At 40.0% G+C, this 18,047-nt stretch overlaps 1 protein-coding gene and 1 long non-coding RNA gene across 10 annotated transcripts in view; one reads left to right on the forward strand and one right to left on the reverse strand.

Moving 5' to 3' along the window:
• The window catches only part of LOC148687614 (uncharacterized), an 82,283-nt gene extending 64,283 nt beyond the window's left edge, over positions 1-18,000 (forward strand). For all 4 annotated transcript variants that reach the window (XR_015949342.1, XR_015949340.1, XR_015949341.1 and 1 more), the window contains 2 exons: positions 15,957-16,078; positions 17,023-18,000. This is a non-coding gene — a long non-coding RNA (uncharacterized LOC148687614). The remainder of the gene's footprint in view (positions 1-15,956; positions 16,079-17,022) is intronic.
• The window catches only part of SBF2 (SET binding factor 2), a 221,315-nt gene continuing 205,577 nt past the window's right edge, over positions 2,310-18,047 (reverse strand). For 5 of the 6 annotated variants that reach the window (XM_088667287.1, XM_035119305.3, XM_035119296.3 and 2 more), the window contains 8 exons: positions 15,997-16,123; positions 13,741-13,868; positions 12,184-12,417; positions 9,768-9,872; positions 9,113-9,306; positions 7,600-7,687; positions 6,444-6,575; positions 2,310-4,885 (listed from right to left, as the gene is read on the reverse strand). In XM_088667287.1, coding sequence (XP_088523413.1) covers positions 4,787-4,885; positions 6,444-6,575; positions 7,600-7,687; positions 9,113-9,306; positions 9,768-9,872; positions 12,184-12,417; positions 13,741-13,868; positions 15,997-16,123 — 1,107 coding nt within the window. In that variant the 3' untranslated portion in view covers positions 2,310-4,786. Of the gene's footprint in view, positions 4,886-6,443; positions 6,576-7,599; positions 7,688-9,112; positions 9,307-9,767; positions 9,873-12,183; positions 12,418-13,740; positions 13,869-14,297; positions 14,411-15,996; positions 16,124-18,047 lie in introns of those variants that run through there. The other variant, XR_015949328.1, reaches the window with a different exon arrangement.

The raw sequence follows: 18,047 nt of genomic DNA on the forward strand, positions 1-18,047 counted from the left end.
AAAACAAAAGTAAGAATTAGGAATCCACAGCAACACAATGCCACCAACTCCTAACTACAGAGACAGTCCAGGAGGATGCCATGATCAGTGTATTGAAAGCCACTGAGAGATAAGCAATGTATTTTTATGTTGTGAACCAACCAACCAGGGTCATCCATCCAAGGCCAATTTTGTCTCAAAGCTGGGCTTGAACCTAAACTGTAATGGGTCAAGATAATCAGCTTCCTTCAAGAGTGTCTGCAGCTGGATTGCTGCTATTCCAGAGTGAAATGAAGGTCTTAGCAGGATTGCTGGCTCCGACTTCTGGAAAATCCCCCAAAGCATTAATAAATCCCTCTAATTCCACAAGTCTTTGGCAGTGGACACTATGAAGGACCCCTCACCACTGCAGGAGGAAGACACATGACGTAAGACCAAACATAACCATGTCTGACCATGACAACGGTTATGTCAAACCTCTCCCTCCCCGCCCATATTCAGACCGCTACCCCTCACACCCTGAGGTAAAGACCAAATCAGGGTATGTATGTGACATCCTATGCATTGGGCTGCTGACAATTTTGAACAGCCCCGTGGATTTCATGGAGAACATGGAAGTTTTGATCTTACCCTACACTTGATATAGCTATTGAGCTACCAGAACCAGTGCCATGGAATTCTCCCAACACCACACCTTGAGGCCACCAAGGTACAGGCCTTCATAGCGCACCCCAGGATGGAAAGGCTTCCTGGTGAACAAGACACTAGCTCTATGGGCCACAGAGACGCCCCTTCTCTGGACTTCCAAACAAGGTGGATGCTGCACCAGATATCTGTTAAAGCTTGAGTCAAATCCACTCTGCCCAACTCACCCAGGTCTGAGTAATACAGGCTAGGCAGGTTCCTTCATTCGTAATCAAACTAAACAGCAGCACCAACTCAGTTGGCCACCAGGTGCCTGTAGTGAATGGACTGTGTAGTCATCAAGATCGCCCATAGACCCAATGCCCCCCCCCCGACCTGTGGTCACTTGTATAGGGTCACCATCAGTCTCCTCTCCTCTACTGTGTCTCACATCCCGACTCGTACACATTCACTTCCAAATCTCAGGACCCTGAATAAGAAGCTCCCAACACAATTGCCCAACAGATCACATTGCCATGAACCATATATCTTGTGGATGTGTCCATGATTGGTTGCCATGCTCTTATCAGGTCACCATTTCCCAGCACTCTGCCTCTCAATCAAAATACTAGGTTAGGCCTTTCACCCAGGAATCAACCCAATCAACAAGTCAAACTAACTAGGGAATCATTCATTTGAGGGTGACCCTACAGAATCCCTGTGGAGCTGATGATTAAGGCAGACAAAGGTGCCTGCTATTAGGAACTGCCAAGTCTCGGCTGGCTGGCTATTCTAGGAAGCCAAACCCCTTTGCAGAGCCAAACTGCCCTGCAAGAACATCACAGGTCAAAGTGACAAGCAAGCAGCAGATGCGGAGGAGATGGTCTGAGCGTCTTCTGCATCTGCTGCTATGGGTGACTGCTCTTCATCAGAAAATCTACTCAAAATTATGTTATCTACATAAAATTTAATATCTGGAACGTGAAAGATTATGAAACATTTGAACATTAGGAAAATAACAAAACAAATAGAAAGGTTGCCATCATAAAATGCTTACATTGCATGCAAAGAAACTCAAGAATAGTGCACTATCTGAATAGAAAATGTCACCAGTTTATGGGCTGTATTATTTACTTGCTCTATTTTTTATCATAGAAATTTCACAAAAACTTGCTGTTGGCAGCTATGCCCTAAATTACAGTGTTTTGGGGCACATTTAAAGATAAATTGGAGGGCATACTTAGAACAGATTTTCTGATGAAGTGTTAATACTCAATGAAAGGGCTTCCTAATCAACTATTTTCCTGCAGACAACAGGACGAATGCCAGATATCTAAGCCGCCTTATGGCAGTTCTGGTGCTAAAAGGCTCAAGTAATCAACTGTTGTTGAATATGCCATTTGTATATTGTATCCATATTCATGTTGCATGTGGATTTTTTTTGGTATTCACTTAATACAGAAGCACAACCTTTCTAAGCAAGTAATAATAGTGAAATATTACTGGCCGCCTGTAGTATTAATGGAATGTTGTGCGTTTAATAATGATAAAACACACTTAAGAACAAGTCTTTTCCACATACAAGATGGCACTTGCCTGTATAAAAATATGAATTTTATTACAGGGTTATTTGGAATATAATTTAACTGTAGTGTTATATGATGCAAGGTATTTATTGTATACCACTTGGTAGAGGAAAGAAGGGATGCTTTCTTAAGAAGTATCTTTATTACAAGTTGGTTAGCATATACTAGTTATGTAACATACATAAAATAATTAAAATTGGCTAGTTACAACCATAGAAGTAGTGTACATTTTAAACAGCCACAAAACAGAATAATTATACAAAGTACATATAAAAGTACTTCATATACGAAGAAAAATACATAAATGTGCAAACACCATTTTTCATAGGTGGTGGTTTATCGGCTGAAAATGCTAGAAAAATCCTTCATTCCTGTTTGTTTTTGGGATTCCAATGTATTTAAAACAGATGTATTTCCTAGTCTGAGTACAATGTGAAATCTGTATTTAATTTAAAAAATATAGAAAAAGTAGTGGTTTTTTTTTTAAAAAGGTAAACAATTTCAGTAACTGAAATTCTATAAATGAAGTCAGTTTGGTTAGTTGGTAGTGACCCCGTTCACATGAGATTGTAAACCATGGTTTGATGTTAGAATGAAAAGCCACAATGAGCCTTGGGCTCATATGCTTCCTTACCTCCTCACCTCTAGCACACTTGCGATGAGCAGAATGAAAGCTCCCTCTTCCCTTTTACATCAATCACATTTGAATATTCTGTCCGATTCCTAAACTGTACCTGCTATTAACTATCATTAGTGAAAATAACCCAGCTTTGTAAAATACGGGTTGAAGTTGCCTTGTTTTCACTAATTACAGTTAAGATCAGGCACCCCCAAACTCGCCCCTCCAGATGTGTATTGGGACTACAACTCCCATGCTCCCTAGCTAACAGGATCAGTAGTCAGGGATGATGGGACTTGTAGTCCCAAAACATCTGGAGGGCCAAGTTTGGGGATGCCTGGTTAAGACTAAACAGTTTGAGTGGGAAGCTTTTGAGCTGTTCCTCTTTGCTGCACCAGAAGAGGAGGGAATAGCATGTAAGCCCAACACTTGCTGGTTTGTCATTGTTACACTTGACCATAGTTTAGCACGACATGTGAATGTAGCCATTAAGTTACAAGCAACATTACTAAACACTAGAAAATACTGACCAGTATGTACAAACTCTGACATATTAGTTTGATATTTAAACATATTAGTACTTAAAACAAAAACATGACATGTTAGCTATCTAGAGACTCTACACTCAAAGTCATCACAGATTGCACCAAGTCAAACTTGTTATTAATTTTGGACTGTAAAAAAACCAACAACATTCCTCAAAGATTTTTAAGATGAACAAACACAATGTTAGCAAATGTAAAAAAATCTAAAAACATTCTTCCAATTCATGTGCAAAAATGTTTTTAAAGTATCAAATCACACCATATTATGCCCAATTATGTACATATTCTTTATCTGAAATCACTGTTATCTAGCTAGCATTCTGCTATAAATAATTTACCTCTATCCTTCAAATGTCTGCTTTCAAGGATTTCAGTGCAAGTGTTTGTTTTGTTTAGTGCATTTATCATTGTTATTTCATTTTACAACGAGCAGAACAGCACATAAATTAATATACAACTTTTTATATTTCTTAGGCTTTTCTCCCAAGTGATTTGTAGAAGGTTTTGACCTTTGTCAGTTTTATTGTTGTCTTCATTTATCTTCTGCCACAGGTAAAGAGAATGTAAATAAAAAAATGATGTATCCTTCAACTATCTAGATATATCTGGAGACAAAAATACCAGGAAAGAACCATTTCTTAAACATTTTTGGTGTCTAGAATAAATGTCTTAAGACTCTGTCATGCATATTTTTTGGTTTCCAAACCATGGTTACAGGGCTAGAGGATAGCCTGCACAATCCATTCTTTCCATCCCCTCTGGGAAGTGCCACATCTCAGAGGGTTGGAGAAGTCTCCTGAAAAATGTGGGCTATAGTGTGTTGGGTGGTAGTGGGGAGGGAAAAATTACCTGAAATTTGGCTGAGGAACCTTGCATGAGCCTGATTATACACACTTCCTCCCTTCCCACTATACAGCCCTGTACAACCACAAGCAACATTTTTTCAGGAGGGTCCCTCAGCCGTCTGGAGAAAACAATAGTTGTGCAAACTGTATTCTGTTTATGCATCTGTGGGATACAATTCCTAATGGGCCTTGAAGATTTTAAGAATGCTGTATAAGATTTACTAGCCTGACAATTGACTCCCTTTCTGAAACACTGGAAAATAGAGGGTTATTTGGAAGAAACTGTTCACAAATAGCAAGCCTGAGATAACAGCATATCCCAGTACAATGCAGCCTGATCATCAGGCCTGCAATTCTACTGAAGAGAACCATTTTGCAGGCAGAGAAGTTAATTGATTTTGAGTGTTCTCCAAATGGAGAGTCATAATACAGGCTATACGGTTAAGGAAAGGCAATGTTCTGAGTATTTATGGCTGAAATATAAGGCTGCTTGATCTGCAACAACAAATCATCTTATAATCCAAAGTGATTTTATTTGCATACAGAATCATTTCCTTTCTGCTGTTGGCAGCAAAGCAAAATTCCTAATTATGCATCTGAAATACAGCTCTGTATTCGGTCCATCCACTGCTGGGCACTTTGTGCATCTTGGGCACAGAAATTATATACACGCTTACTTGTCTTCAGCTGCAAAATGAAAAGTAAAGATAAGAAAATTGTGTCCTTAAAATGCATTCAATTTCCATACTTTCTTAAGTATAATTTTAGAGCTTATTGTGGCCAATTTATACTTTGTGCAGCACACATTAATTTGGTTACAGGTAGGTAGCCGTGTTGGTCTGAGTCGAAGCAAAATAAAAAAATTCCTTCAGTAGCACCTTAAAGACCAACTAAGTTTATATTTTGGTATGAGCTTTCGTGTGCATGCACACTTCTTCAGATACACAGTGTATCTGAAGAAGTGTGCATGCACACGAAAGCGCATACCAAAATATAAACTTAGTTGGTCTTTAAGGTGCTACTGAAGGAATTTTTTTATTTTACATTAATTTGGTGTTTGTAGATCACATGTCTCCCAGTGATAAATTGTAATTTTTGACAGGAGGACCCAACTATTAAGGAACTACTGCCAGCTCATGGTTCCCACTTCATGTCTCAGTGTTTACAGAAGATGCATTTCCCCTTCAGACATTAGGTTTAGCAAGAGATACGCTAAAGACAGATAGCAAACTCGCCTCCTTCAGAATGTTTAAATTTGACTCTGGAAATATATGAATAGTCTTACTTAAAGAGAATAAAATACACAGTCTTTAATAATGGCTAGAACTGATACTTCTTGAGATGTTATTGTATTGCTTGTATTTCACCTTCCCAGAAAAAGTGCTAAAATTTGGGCTGGCAACTTGAAAATCCTACATACTAAGTAATAACCCTCAAAAGGTTATTTTTTGTTTCATTCCAATATATATATATAAAGTTGTCAATTTTGGTTATAGAGGAGTTCCATGCATTTGGGCTGACAATGGCTTCCAAACAAGATACAGTGGTACCTTGGTTCTTGAACAAAATCAGTGTTGCCTGTTCGGGTTCCGAAAAATGTTCGGAAGTGGAAGCAATTACTTCTGGGTTTTCGGTGTTCAAGAACTGAAATGTATGACAACAGAGCCATTCAGGAACCAAGGTTCCACTGTACAGGCATTGTATGAACGGTCGGGAACATTATTCCTATGGGCTCTTTTCCTCCTCAAAGAAGGTTTGGGAGGATTGCAGAAATCTAGACGAAATTCATATCATGCATATATGCCTGTGACACATTAAAATGAATTAGTGATATGGGGGTGGGAATTTATCTGTTCAGGATCATTGTCCTGCCATTGACAGGCAGAATATTTGGGACATTTTTGCCTTACACTTGAGTAGGTATGCTGAAACTCATATTCAAAAGGGTGCAGCCATGAATAGCAGTGTGCTCTTTTATCAGCATTCAAGAGTAAAACCAATATGCGTAAATCAAGAGCCTTACCTTAGCAGCAGATAGCAGTGTTGTTTTATCTATTTTATTTTTAAAAAGTTTTCTTATAATGGCGAACGGGACTAAGGCTATCTGATGAAAACTTCAAAAACATGAAGTTCGCTTAATGTGAGTGTATGTGTGTGTTTGAGAGAGAGATGCAAACACATAGTGGAAGTAGGGATTTTTGGTACTAATATGAAGTAGTCCAAGGTCTGTAGCCAATATACTTACATCAAAGAATGCTCTCTCATTAGCATGCTTTGGAGCACCCATAGTAGGTGAAGCAGGTATCACACTTTCTACTTCTGCAAGATCAATATGGCCCTTGCAGCATGCATCCTCAACAGAATCATAATATCTTAGCTAGTAACAAAAGAAGAAAATTATGCACTATGGAAAAGAACAACAAGCAAATTCATAGCTGCCAAGTCTCCCATATTCCCCGGGAAACCCCCGTTTTTCCAGCTGTTCCCAGCTGGAAAAACAGATTTTTACTTACCGTCCGGGGGAGGTGGCTCCTGCACATGTCTGGAGTCTCTGGACATGCGCAGAAGCGATTTCTGGCGTGGTGGCCATTTTGGAATTGGGCGGAGCATGCTCAGAAGCGACTTTCGATGCTGCTCTGCCCAGTTCCAAAATGGCCGCAGCGCGACTTCCGGCGCGGTGGCCATTTTGGAACTGGGCAGAGCATGCTCAGAAGTGACTTCTGGTGCTGCTCTACCCAGTTCCAAAATAGCAGCAGCGCCACTTCTGGGCTGCCGATCCCTTATTTTTCCGGCAGGAACTTGGCAGGTATGCAAATTACACATTTGAGAACCTAACAATTGCCATAGTTTTCACAGAGTTTGAACCACTAGGACTTGGATAGACTGCAATTTACAAATATTGGAGCAACTTGCTGCTTATAAATTCTGCAAAGAAATACAGTGTAAGGAAATACATCAAACTACGGTAGGTATTATTCAATGGCAGCTCTCAAAATTCCACTCAAAGGCACTTGAGTTCACAAATTCAGAGGTGCTTGCCATATATGTTCCAAAGGCAAGTGTGATATAAATACTTAGGAGCGTTGAAGTAAGAGCTAGGACCACCGTTCAAATCTCCACTGAGTCATAAACCTCACTAGGTGACCCTGGGCTACTCGCTCAGCCTAACCTACCTCACAAGGCTTCTTGTGAGGATGAAATCTCCTTGCTTCACTAATTTGATAAGGTGCCCAAACTCAGCCTCTTAAAGAAACATCTGTGAGCAGGGAGATCAGATAGTACAATTGCTTTCTCCCCCCAGCCTAGTGGTATCTTCACATAATTATTTACTGCAGTCTCTGCAAAACTTATTTTGCACGAATAATACATTTATTCTGTTAGAAAACAGAAGTAGATCTTACTTGGTGTTTGGTAACATCTAGCACAAACCAACGAGGTTTCCAGCCTTTCAACAAAGCTCCTCTTTTGTAAAGTGTACCTTCAAATGATCTTAAGGAAAAGAAAAGAAATGCATTTACTCTTAAGCTCTCTAGTACAGGGGTCCCCAAACTAAGGCCCGGGGGCCGGATTGCCTTCTAAATCCGGCCCGCGGATGGTCCAGGAATCAGCATGTTTTTACATGAGTAGAATGTGTCCTTTTATTTAAAATGCATCTCTGGGTTATTTGTGAGGCATAGGAATTTGTTCATATTTTTTTCCAAAATATAGTCCGGCCCCCCACAAGGTCTGAGGGACAGTGGCCTCCTGCTGAAAAGGTTTGCTGACCCCTGCTCTAGTATCACCTAAGTCAGGGGTCCCCAAACTACGGCCCCCGGGCCGGATGCGGCCCAATCGGCCTTCCAATCCGGCCCGCGACGACCCCCGCCGCCCGCTGCCGCCGCCCGCTCTCACGGCGCGCGGCGCAGCGGCGATCTAAAAAATCGGCAAAAAATCGCCGAAAATCCTTTGTGCGCATGCGTACAGGCCTCTCCCGACCCGGAAGAGGTCATTTCTGGTGCACTTCCGGGTCGGGGGAGGCCCATACGCATGCGCACAAGCGATTTTCGGCGATTTTTTTTCCCGCCCGTGTGCGTGTGCGCATGCGCACGGGCGCGCACTCCCCCGCCCTCCGGCCCGCTGCGCGCGCACTCCCCTGCCGTCCGGCCCACCGCGCGGGCGGCGCGGCGGGCACCGGCCCGCCGCTCGGTAAGTCTGGGGACCCCTGACCTAAGTAAACATTTATGTATCAGTATCAGTAATTACCTCATATTTCTCATTAAATCCATGTAATTAAATCCATATTTTCTTTAATGAGAATTGTACATGCATCCCTACAAGGTCAATGCATTTGGAGTAGTGTGATCCTTGGATAACCATGAGGTTTAAAGTGTTTTATCAAAAGTACTGTTTGTATTGTATGCCAGACTATGTAGCAATTATTTCTTTGTGTAGAGTCTTAATGCAACTAGCATCTTGCCTCTAAATGGAATATGGCCATTAGGAGGAAAGAAGCCAGATGCCCCAGATTGTAAATGGGCATACTTATGAATTAAGCTGAAAATAAAAATAAAAATGCAGATTTAATAAATGGTATCTCATTTTTCAAAAGCATTAAATACTCAGCATACATCCCCCAGAAACGTTTCTTCTTTGAGCCAAGGATTTACCTCAAAATTCTTTTGAAGAAAAAAAAAATGCAAATAATGTGAATAAAACAGTATTTTTAAAATAGCAAAATTTATAAGAGAGACAGTAGCTAGTTGTCTGTACTTGATTTGTCAGGCTTTCTATTTCAATATGGTATTGTTTTAATACCCTGATTACTTTTTTGTTATATTTGATGAGCTGCAGTTTGAAACAGCAGATTAAGAAATGGATGTGACTCTCCTTCCTGGCTGAAAAAGAGGTGTATCATATGCTAATCACTCAAATTACCTATTTTCATCATTCTTTGATGTGAACTGATTGTACAACGTAGTTACTCTCCTTTCCACACCATTGGAGGGTGAGATGTTGGTGTTCTGTTCTTCACCCAATCCACTGTCTGGTAGGTGTAACAAAGACCTCTTTTGATAAGAATGCAGATTGGCAGACATTATTGATGATGAGCCAGAAGGATGTCTCCGATGCTTTGAAAAAGTAATAAAATTTCAAGAAGTTTTAAGATGGAGGGGTAGCCAAGGTTTCAACAAAGCAACATTCTAAACTGGGATTCCTGGCTGGTTTAAGTTAGAACCACAGTGACCATTAAAACATTTTGGCAAGAGTACAGCACACCAATTCATAGGGTGAATTAAAAGTGTAAGGAGCTGAATTACTATAGCTGACCTCATTAGACAATACTATTTTCTTCATACATTGACAAAACAAAGAGTATAACTATTTCACAAAATTCTTAAAATCAGAAATAACCAGGAAGAGGGACTGGGAAAACCACCACTGTGTGGTAGATCTAAGCAAATCTAAAACTGCCACTTTTACTTTAAACAGGTAAGAATTCAATTTCAGAAGGTGCTTTGGTCACAACTCTTGCCAGCCTTTGTTTGAAGAAGGAATGCAATTACTGATCAGTGTGCCTTCTGCCACTTACATTGTCCTGCCTTGTATCTTCTTTCACATTTACTTTGACTTTTTCCCACAATGGCTGCCACCTTTCTGGGCTTTGATTTAACTTGTTCTCCAATCTTTCGATTTCCTGAAAACAACGGAAGCGGTTTTTCCTGACATTAAATATTTCTGACGGTTTGTTTATATCATTAAAACAAAAGCTACAAGTGCTTGCCATGATGAAAAATGATGAAAAGGGCTGGATATGTTTTTTAAAAGAGTATTTGCAAAATTCAGGCCGAGTGCTATGACATCAATATTACAAACTGCCAAGAGTAACATTTACCCTGTTTTTTTAAGGAACAGTACCCAACTGTAATAAAAAACCAAAATGAAACAGAAAAACTTATTTAGTATGTATGCCAGACTGTAAGTTGTTCTTGTTGTGAAACTGGGAATTTGAACTCTTTGGTAGCTTCTTGCGACCTTTTATTAATGTATGTTCCTATGTGAATTTTTCGTGAGATAGGAGTTTGATTTGTGCATCTGATTAAACAATATTTAAAATTAGCTATGGTTTAATGTGAATTAGCAGCATATCATGGATACTTTGCTCCTGCCATGTTCCTGTTCCTGCCGGGCTATCATGAAACAAGCCATAGTCTGGTTTATCATATTGTCTGAGCTTGAGCTCATGGTTTGTTTCTCTTGAAACAAACCATAACCATTGTTTCTCTTGAAACAAACCATAAGCAGATGAATGCAAGAGCACAAGGAACACGAAACTTTGTGAAAGATACTATATGAGTTAATGTCAGATATGCTTTTCGTCTGCTATAGTATGGCTCAGAGCCTAATGTTTAGCTCCATGACCCCAAAGAGCATTGTGCTCTGCAAATACAACTTTCCTTCTGTTCACAGGGTTAAAAGTTAGGATCTAAGCCTCTATGTTCTAAAGTGAAGTATAAATTCTAGGACGGGTTGGCAAGGTTTATCTTGCCTGGGCCAGTTCACTCCCACGGAGATTGCTCCATGGGCTGGATCGCATCTGTGCAGACGCAATTTACGGCGTCTGCGCAGATGCAATTTCTGGTGCCGCGGAACCGAGTCCCCGCTCTGCCAGTTTAGCACAGTGCGCAAGGGACTCGCTGAGCGGGTGGCTTGGTTCGGGGGTTGCTTGTGGGCCTTTTAAACGGCCCCTGTGAGCCGCTTGTGGCCCATGGGCTGCAGGTTGCCAACCCCTGTTCTAGGAACACTGAAAAAGTCATAAACAGCTAGTTGGAGCCAATAGTTATTACAGTGGTGCCTCACTTAACAAATGCCCTGCTTAACGAAATTTCCGCTTAACGAAAGGATTTTTCGAGCGGAGCTTGCCTCGCTAGACGAATGCGTTTTACGAAAAATTCGTCTAGCGAATCGCGGTTTCCCATAGGAATGCACTGAAATTCAATTAATGCGTTCCTATGGGCAAAAAAAAAATTCAAAAAAAATTCAATGCATTCCTATGGGATTCGCTAGACGAATTTTTCGCTACAAGAAAAGACCCGTGGAACGAATTAATTTTGTCTAGCGAGGCACCACTGTATATTTCAAAACCACATTTTATTTACTGCTAAATTACAGTTCTTTCTTCTAAACTGCAGAAGGATTATATGCTAAGAGAAAGGAAAAAACTGAATTCAAGTATATAAAGCTGAACATGGACTATTATTATAGGCTAATTTAGAATCCATTTTTCACAGTATGGAAGCACAGCAAATACTGATTGTAAGCTGAAAATATTTAGGCATTTCCCTGCCCCCCAAATTGATATGTTTGGTATGCATTTTTTGTTGCTTTAAAAGAGCAATTAATTCAGGAAAATGTCTTGCTACTGCTTATTATAAAAACTATTTTAAAGATTTTTAAACACATCTTCCTAACACTTGTCTGCATTCAATACCCTTGATACTACCTAACCATTTTTCAATGGAATTTATTATTACTTAGAAGTTAGCAGGATAACTACACTACATTAGTAGCTCCACTTAGTTTACGCAGATGTGGAGTTTACATGAAGCTAACCAATAGATGCCAGTGCAGTTCTGTTGTACAATGAGAAAAGCTACAAGTTCTTTGTGTGAAATAGTTTAAAATACTCCAATTTGGGCATTTCACAGACAATATCCTAAAGACCACTCACAGACTTTAAAAATCTTGTGATACATTTCAATATTTCCAGAAAAGGACCAACATTCAAAATGTATTGTATTTTGCTAACATAATTTGTACAGACAATTGGTTGGCTTGCAGTTAGTCTGGGAAACAGGCACAGGCAATCCTAACTCAGAAGAGGAGTGGTCTTCCCTTTGAGCCAAAATATCATTTTGCTCTATTTCTGCTTTTGTAAGGGAAATGCATTTTTAAAAATTGAATGGATGTTACCTGACACCAATAGATGCTTAAAAATTTATACTCACATTTAATAGGCTGGTGATGGCATCTGGCTGCACTTTGCTAATGTTGTCATAACATGGCCAGACAATTTTCCTCTTACTGTGGGAAGGTGACATGTCCATTTGGTCAGGTTCATCCAAGGTACTACATTTTGCAGTTACCATGGCCCAGTCATAAGAAGGACCAGTAGCCAAAGTCTCCTCTGTGTAGTAATCCCACTTTTTAAGACTGGATATGTTTACATTTGGTTTTAATGCCTGTAGAAATTAATGCCAGCAGATTAATAATGCATAACAGAACAGCTTTCTAGTATCATTGTCCCCACTTCCTCAAAGGCCAATCGATGTGCACTACTTCAACTGCTCTTCTGTACTTAACATTTGATAGATAACATCTGGAACATACCTGACCTGACCTCAAATTTTTTGCATTGCTGATGCAAGCTGCCTGAATTGTAAGAACAAGATTCAATTTCCTTATTAGGGTAATAAATTAAATTCAAATTTCAGTTTGTCCATACTGTTCAGGGGGTAAATTACCTCTTTATTTCACTTCTAACCTTGGAAAGCCCTCCCTTTCTTTCAAATTCCATTTACCAAGGATATATTAGGCTCCTCATTCATCTAGCAAAATAGGTCAGAAAGGTCCTTTAGAAAGGATGTAATAAAATGCTGATAGAAATGGGTGATATTATTAAAACAAATATGGTGAATATTATTTATAGACTCAGAAACGCCACCAATATATATGTTTAAATAAAAATAGCTTTGCAGATTTTTGGTCCTAAGATTTTGTGATGAGGAGCTGTCACTAGTTCTACTGATCCATCTCTTTCCACAGTGCCAGGCATGTACATTTATAACTGTGTCACCAACAAAACTATAGTTTTTCAGTAGTAAAACTAGGTTTAAATTCAAGAATTAGCATGAGGTCACCACCTGAGACCATGTCCCAGTGCTTTGCCCACCTGTTGCTCTGCCAGCCAAGATGCTGTTTCAATGCAGAGTTATAGGATATTCTAGTAACAGGCACAAATAAATTAGAGGGAAATATGCTTGCCTTACATTGTCTGGACACCTTCGCCCCACAACACAAGCTTAAGGTTGCAGAACCAAAGCTGTTATTCCCCCTCTCCTAAAAAAAGCAAACTGCACAATTACTTCCGCATGCCCAGGTGGTTGTGTTTGGGAAACATTAATGCTTCATGCCAGATAGTAAAAAGTGCTTTTGAAACTGAAGGCTGTTCACAGTACAGGATTTTGCTTGTTCAAGAACTAAAACTATCTAAAAATAAAAAAATTCCTTCAGTAGCACCTTAAAGACCAACTAAGTTTTTATTTTGGTATGAGCTTTCGTGTGCATGCACACTTCTTCAGATATCTAACTATCTAACTATCTAACTGAGCATGCCCCAGCCATTCAATATGCTCTTGGGATCTTGACCATGGTTTTGTAGTCCTGTTTATGCTAGTAAACATTCATGTAATCTAGGTAGTTCACTCAATGAAAGTCTCAAATGAGACATCAAACTTTATTCAGGTACCAGGATAATGAATGTCCTGAACCTTTCTGCTTTATACCTCTGTTTCAACTGGTGCATAGAGGTAATTGAAGAAGACAGGACTTCTTTTGTGAATTTTGTCTATACATTCCCACATGCAAATTCCCTTCTTGCCATGTTTCTCTCCTTTATCTTCAAACAGTGTCCCTAGAAAACAAGAAAATATAAAAAGTTATGGAAAGAACTCTCCTTGCCAGATAGTGAAAAGAACTTTTGAAAATGAAGGGCCTTTACAGCGTGTGAAAGAACTAAAAATATCCAACAGAGCATGCCTAGGCGGAGAAGCGGGGTTTGGAGCAGAAGGGACAGCATTAGATAGCTCCTCCCTGTTCTCCAATGTTCTTATACGTAAGCTTGTGACCTTCTAAAGTTTCTTTTCTTTTCCTGTAAGTTTGGAAAAGATGCATCTGATTATGTGTCATGAGTACTTTCAGATATAAACATCATTATAAGAAATTCAGCTGCCTTTTATTAACAGCTGCCTGTGACATCACAGTGTAATTTAACTGATAATACTCATTCACTAGCAGCACTAAATTGTGGCAAAAATGAGGACTCCCCTCTCAACATGCTTACATGCCACAAGCAGGGAGCCACTGCAGAAAAGGCCCATTCTCAGTTGCCACCATCCGGACCTCTGGCGGAGGAGGCAGCACACGAAGAAGGGCCTCAGAAGATGATCTCAGGATCTGGGTAGGTTCATATGGAAAGAGGTGGTCCTTGAGGTATTGTAGTCCTGAGCTATTTAAGGCTTTATAGGTCAAAACCAGCACTTTGAATTGGGCCCGGAATTGGGCCCGGAAACTACTGTATTGGCCTCCCCCCAAATTCCGACTGTCAAAAGTTAAAGTGCGGCTTAAATTCGCGACCTTACAAAAATTGGCTTTTACAATATTGCTGCTGAAACAGACATATACCGTGTTTCTCATATTATAAGACACGTCTTATATTTATTTTTTCCTGAAAAAAACACACCATGGCTTATTTTCAAGGGATGTCTTATTTTTTAATTAAGTACCGGTATCTGTACAGACCACAGACCTGCTCCCACCGGGTCTTCGCGCGCGGCAGGCAAAGGCTGCAGCTGGGTCCTGGGGCTGTGCGCGCGGCAAGCAAAAGCTGCAGCCGGGTCCTGGGGCTGCGCGCGCGGCAGGCAAAGGCTGCAGCCGGGTCCTGGGGCTGCGCGCGCGGCAGGCAAAGGCTGCAGCCGGGTCCCGGGGGTTAACGCAGCAGCAGCAACCCTCCTTTGCCACAGACCTGCTCCCACCACCTGGTACGGCTTATTTTCGAGGTATGCCTTATATTTTTCCACCTCAGGAAAATCCTGCCATGCCTTATTTTGTAGGGATGCCTTAAAATATGAGAAACACGGTAGTAAAACGAAACGGGTGTGAGTGCCTGTGGAATTTTAAGGGAGCAGCTTATATTTGGGTATAATCTTTTTTTCCTTCCCCCCCCCCTGAATTTTAAAGGTGAGGATTATATTCGGGTGCAGCTTATATTCAGGCCAATACGGTAATTGACAGGATTGGCGTTATATGCTCAAACCATCTTGCCCAGTGAGCAACCTGGCCTCTGAATTCTGCAATGTGAACTACTTAAGTGAGAAAACTAAAATTTCATTCCAATGGGGCTCCAAAGGGAATGGAAGCCTTCCAAGCTCTGGGAGCAATGAACACACTTTATCTTGGGTGATATCACCTATTGAGCTCTACCTTCTAGGCCAGAACTTTCCTAACTTTTCATGCTGGTGACACACTTTTTAGACATGCATCATTTCGCAACACAGCAATTCAGTTTTACTAACAAACAGGAGGTTAAACTAACCCCTTTCAGCCCTAGGAGGAGTGTGGAGAACATTTGCATGACACACCTACCCACTGCAGCTGACACACTACTGTGTCGCGACACACAGTTTGGAAAGCTCTAGGCAGTGTGGATATGTGGTTCCTATGCGTAGTGTCCTCCTTTTCCTGGTTAGGAAAGGGAGCTACTTGCCAGGAATTTTAAATGCCACAGGTAACTTCCAATGTCACAAGCTATAAAATGCAATCCATTACGTCTGTTCATAAGTAGGCCCACTGAGTTCAATGGAGTTTACGTCCTGGTAATTATGTATAAAATTGCAGCCACAGAACAAATTTCAATATAGCAAAGGGTGGCAGGTATATTACAACAACTTACAGTGGTCGTATCTCTGCAGATTCAATGTTACTTTTTATTTTTATTTTAAAGCACTGACTAAAGTTAACACCAGCAAAACTGGGATCCTTACCATGTTCCAGTCTTTCATAGTCTGAGTCCAGCAAGAATGTTTTAAATCGATTGGAAACATAGTGAAAGGCTACAAACTTCAGGTAATACTGATTGAATTCAAACTCTGTTGGATACTGGTTGTGAATCTGAAATGCACAAATGATAGCAACATATATTACAACAGTAATATATATATATATATATATATATATATATATATATATATATATATATATATATGAAAACTGAACTTAAACAGCAAAATATATTATTTATCTTACTTTCATCGATCAGGCACCTCTGCAAGCTTTTCTGCTACAACCTTATAACTGCTAGATTAAAATGGGTTTTTATAACTTCTGTCAAAGCACTATAGTGCTCTTAGGGAAAGGTCCCAAATATGTCTTTTAAAATTCTGTGATCTTAATAAACAATCTACTGTTACTGCTATTTTCATCATCATGCCATAATAGCACTTTTGAAAAGTAGTTATTAAAGCATCTCAGTTTGTTTTGTTGAAGACTGATATTTTGTTTTCATATGTTGTATCATTATTAAGTTGATAGCTGCCTTGAGAGTTCTTGCAAACCAAATCATGGGACAGAAAGTGGGGTGTGTGGTGGGGATGGGACATAAAAATGCAGGCATAATTTGAAAATATTTGCAATGCCTTGAAATTCCAGTTTTGGTTCAATAACAGCAATGAAAATCTTGCACCACAGTGTCTGCTGGAACTGTATTAAAGCCAACTAGGGCAATGTGGTATTATTGTTTAAGTGGGCTAAAAGTGAAGTCAATATTTCTTCAAGTACTAAGAGTTACAAGGAATCTGTGGTTGACTCACTAGGTGGTTTTTTTTAAAAATAAAAAATGAAAACCTGGAAAGCAACCGGGAAGGGGGGGGGGTTCCGAAAATATGTTAGCAGCAGTGAGGAAGGGGTACTTTACTTTTCACCCCTCCCACAGATGCTGCCTCCCCACAGAAGGAAAGTGAAGTCCCTCACAGATATTCCACGTAATATGTAATTTGTCCTTTTTTCTGCAGGAAAAGAATGGAGCAGGTGAAAAGGAGGATGAATGGCTCCAGTATTCCCATTTTTCTTTAGGACCTTCAGTCACAACAATTACCATTTCTGTTAATTACTTAAAATGGATAAGTAGCATTTACTGAAGAGGTGCATCCATACCAATTTTTTTGAAAAAAGATCTATAAGTTCCCAAGTGATGGTGATGATGATGATGATGATAATGCTATGAAAGGAAAAAAGGTACCCACAAAAACAATTCATTGAACATTTTTTATATTCCACCAAATTCCTAGCGCTTCAAGTCTGGAAGGCAGGCACGATGAGAGCCCACAGCATCTAGAAGGTAGACATTGGCTACCCCTACCACAGATAGTCACTATAGAGGTAGCGGGGTGGAAGCTGTTCACATCATTTCAGTGAGATTTCATTTTAGGTGTACCTTTGGATTACACCCAGTCTATGCCTAGCCTACAAAGAACACGCATGGTTGAGACAGCAACATATGCTATAGCTTTTCCTCACTACAGTGAGGGCGGGGAAGTGGAAAGAGGTAGGAAGAGAAAAAATAACTTTCACAGATAAAAGTTTTATGCAAATGCAGCATTATAACAACACATTAAAACTGACACGGGATTCTGGAGAAAGTGAAGGAAGCTTCCTAGTGTGACATCACTGTCACAAATTCTGTCTTCCTAGAAACATCTACGAGATCTACCAGATGTTACTATTGTGAAATAATGATTCACATTAATAATTCAGCTGACACCTGGAGATACTGGCATAAACAATGGCTTTTTGTAAGATGATGCAGTTCTAATTTAAGAATCCCTGTTTTATATGTTCTCTCTAGTTGAAACAAGGACAGCTTTTTTCTGCAGGATCATTCCAGTCTCATTCAGCATGTTAAAAGTGGCATGCCATTAAACCTTCACTTATTGCTTCTGATTGAATTGCACAGCAGATCCAAAATAAAGATCCAATTCCATTGTCATCTTCATGCAGAACTGATTAATTCTAGAAAACCATGTTCTACATAGGCAAG

Source organism: Zootoca vivipara, chromosome 1 (genome assembly GCF_965207765.1).
Source record: "Zootoca vivipara chromosome 1, rZooViv2.hap1.1, whole genome shotgun sequence".
Lineage (NCBI taxonomy): Eukaryota > Metazoa > Chordata > Lepidosauria > Squamata > Lacertidae > Zootoca > Zootoca vivipara.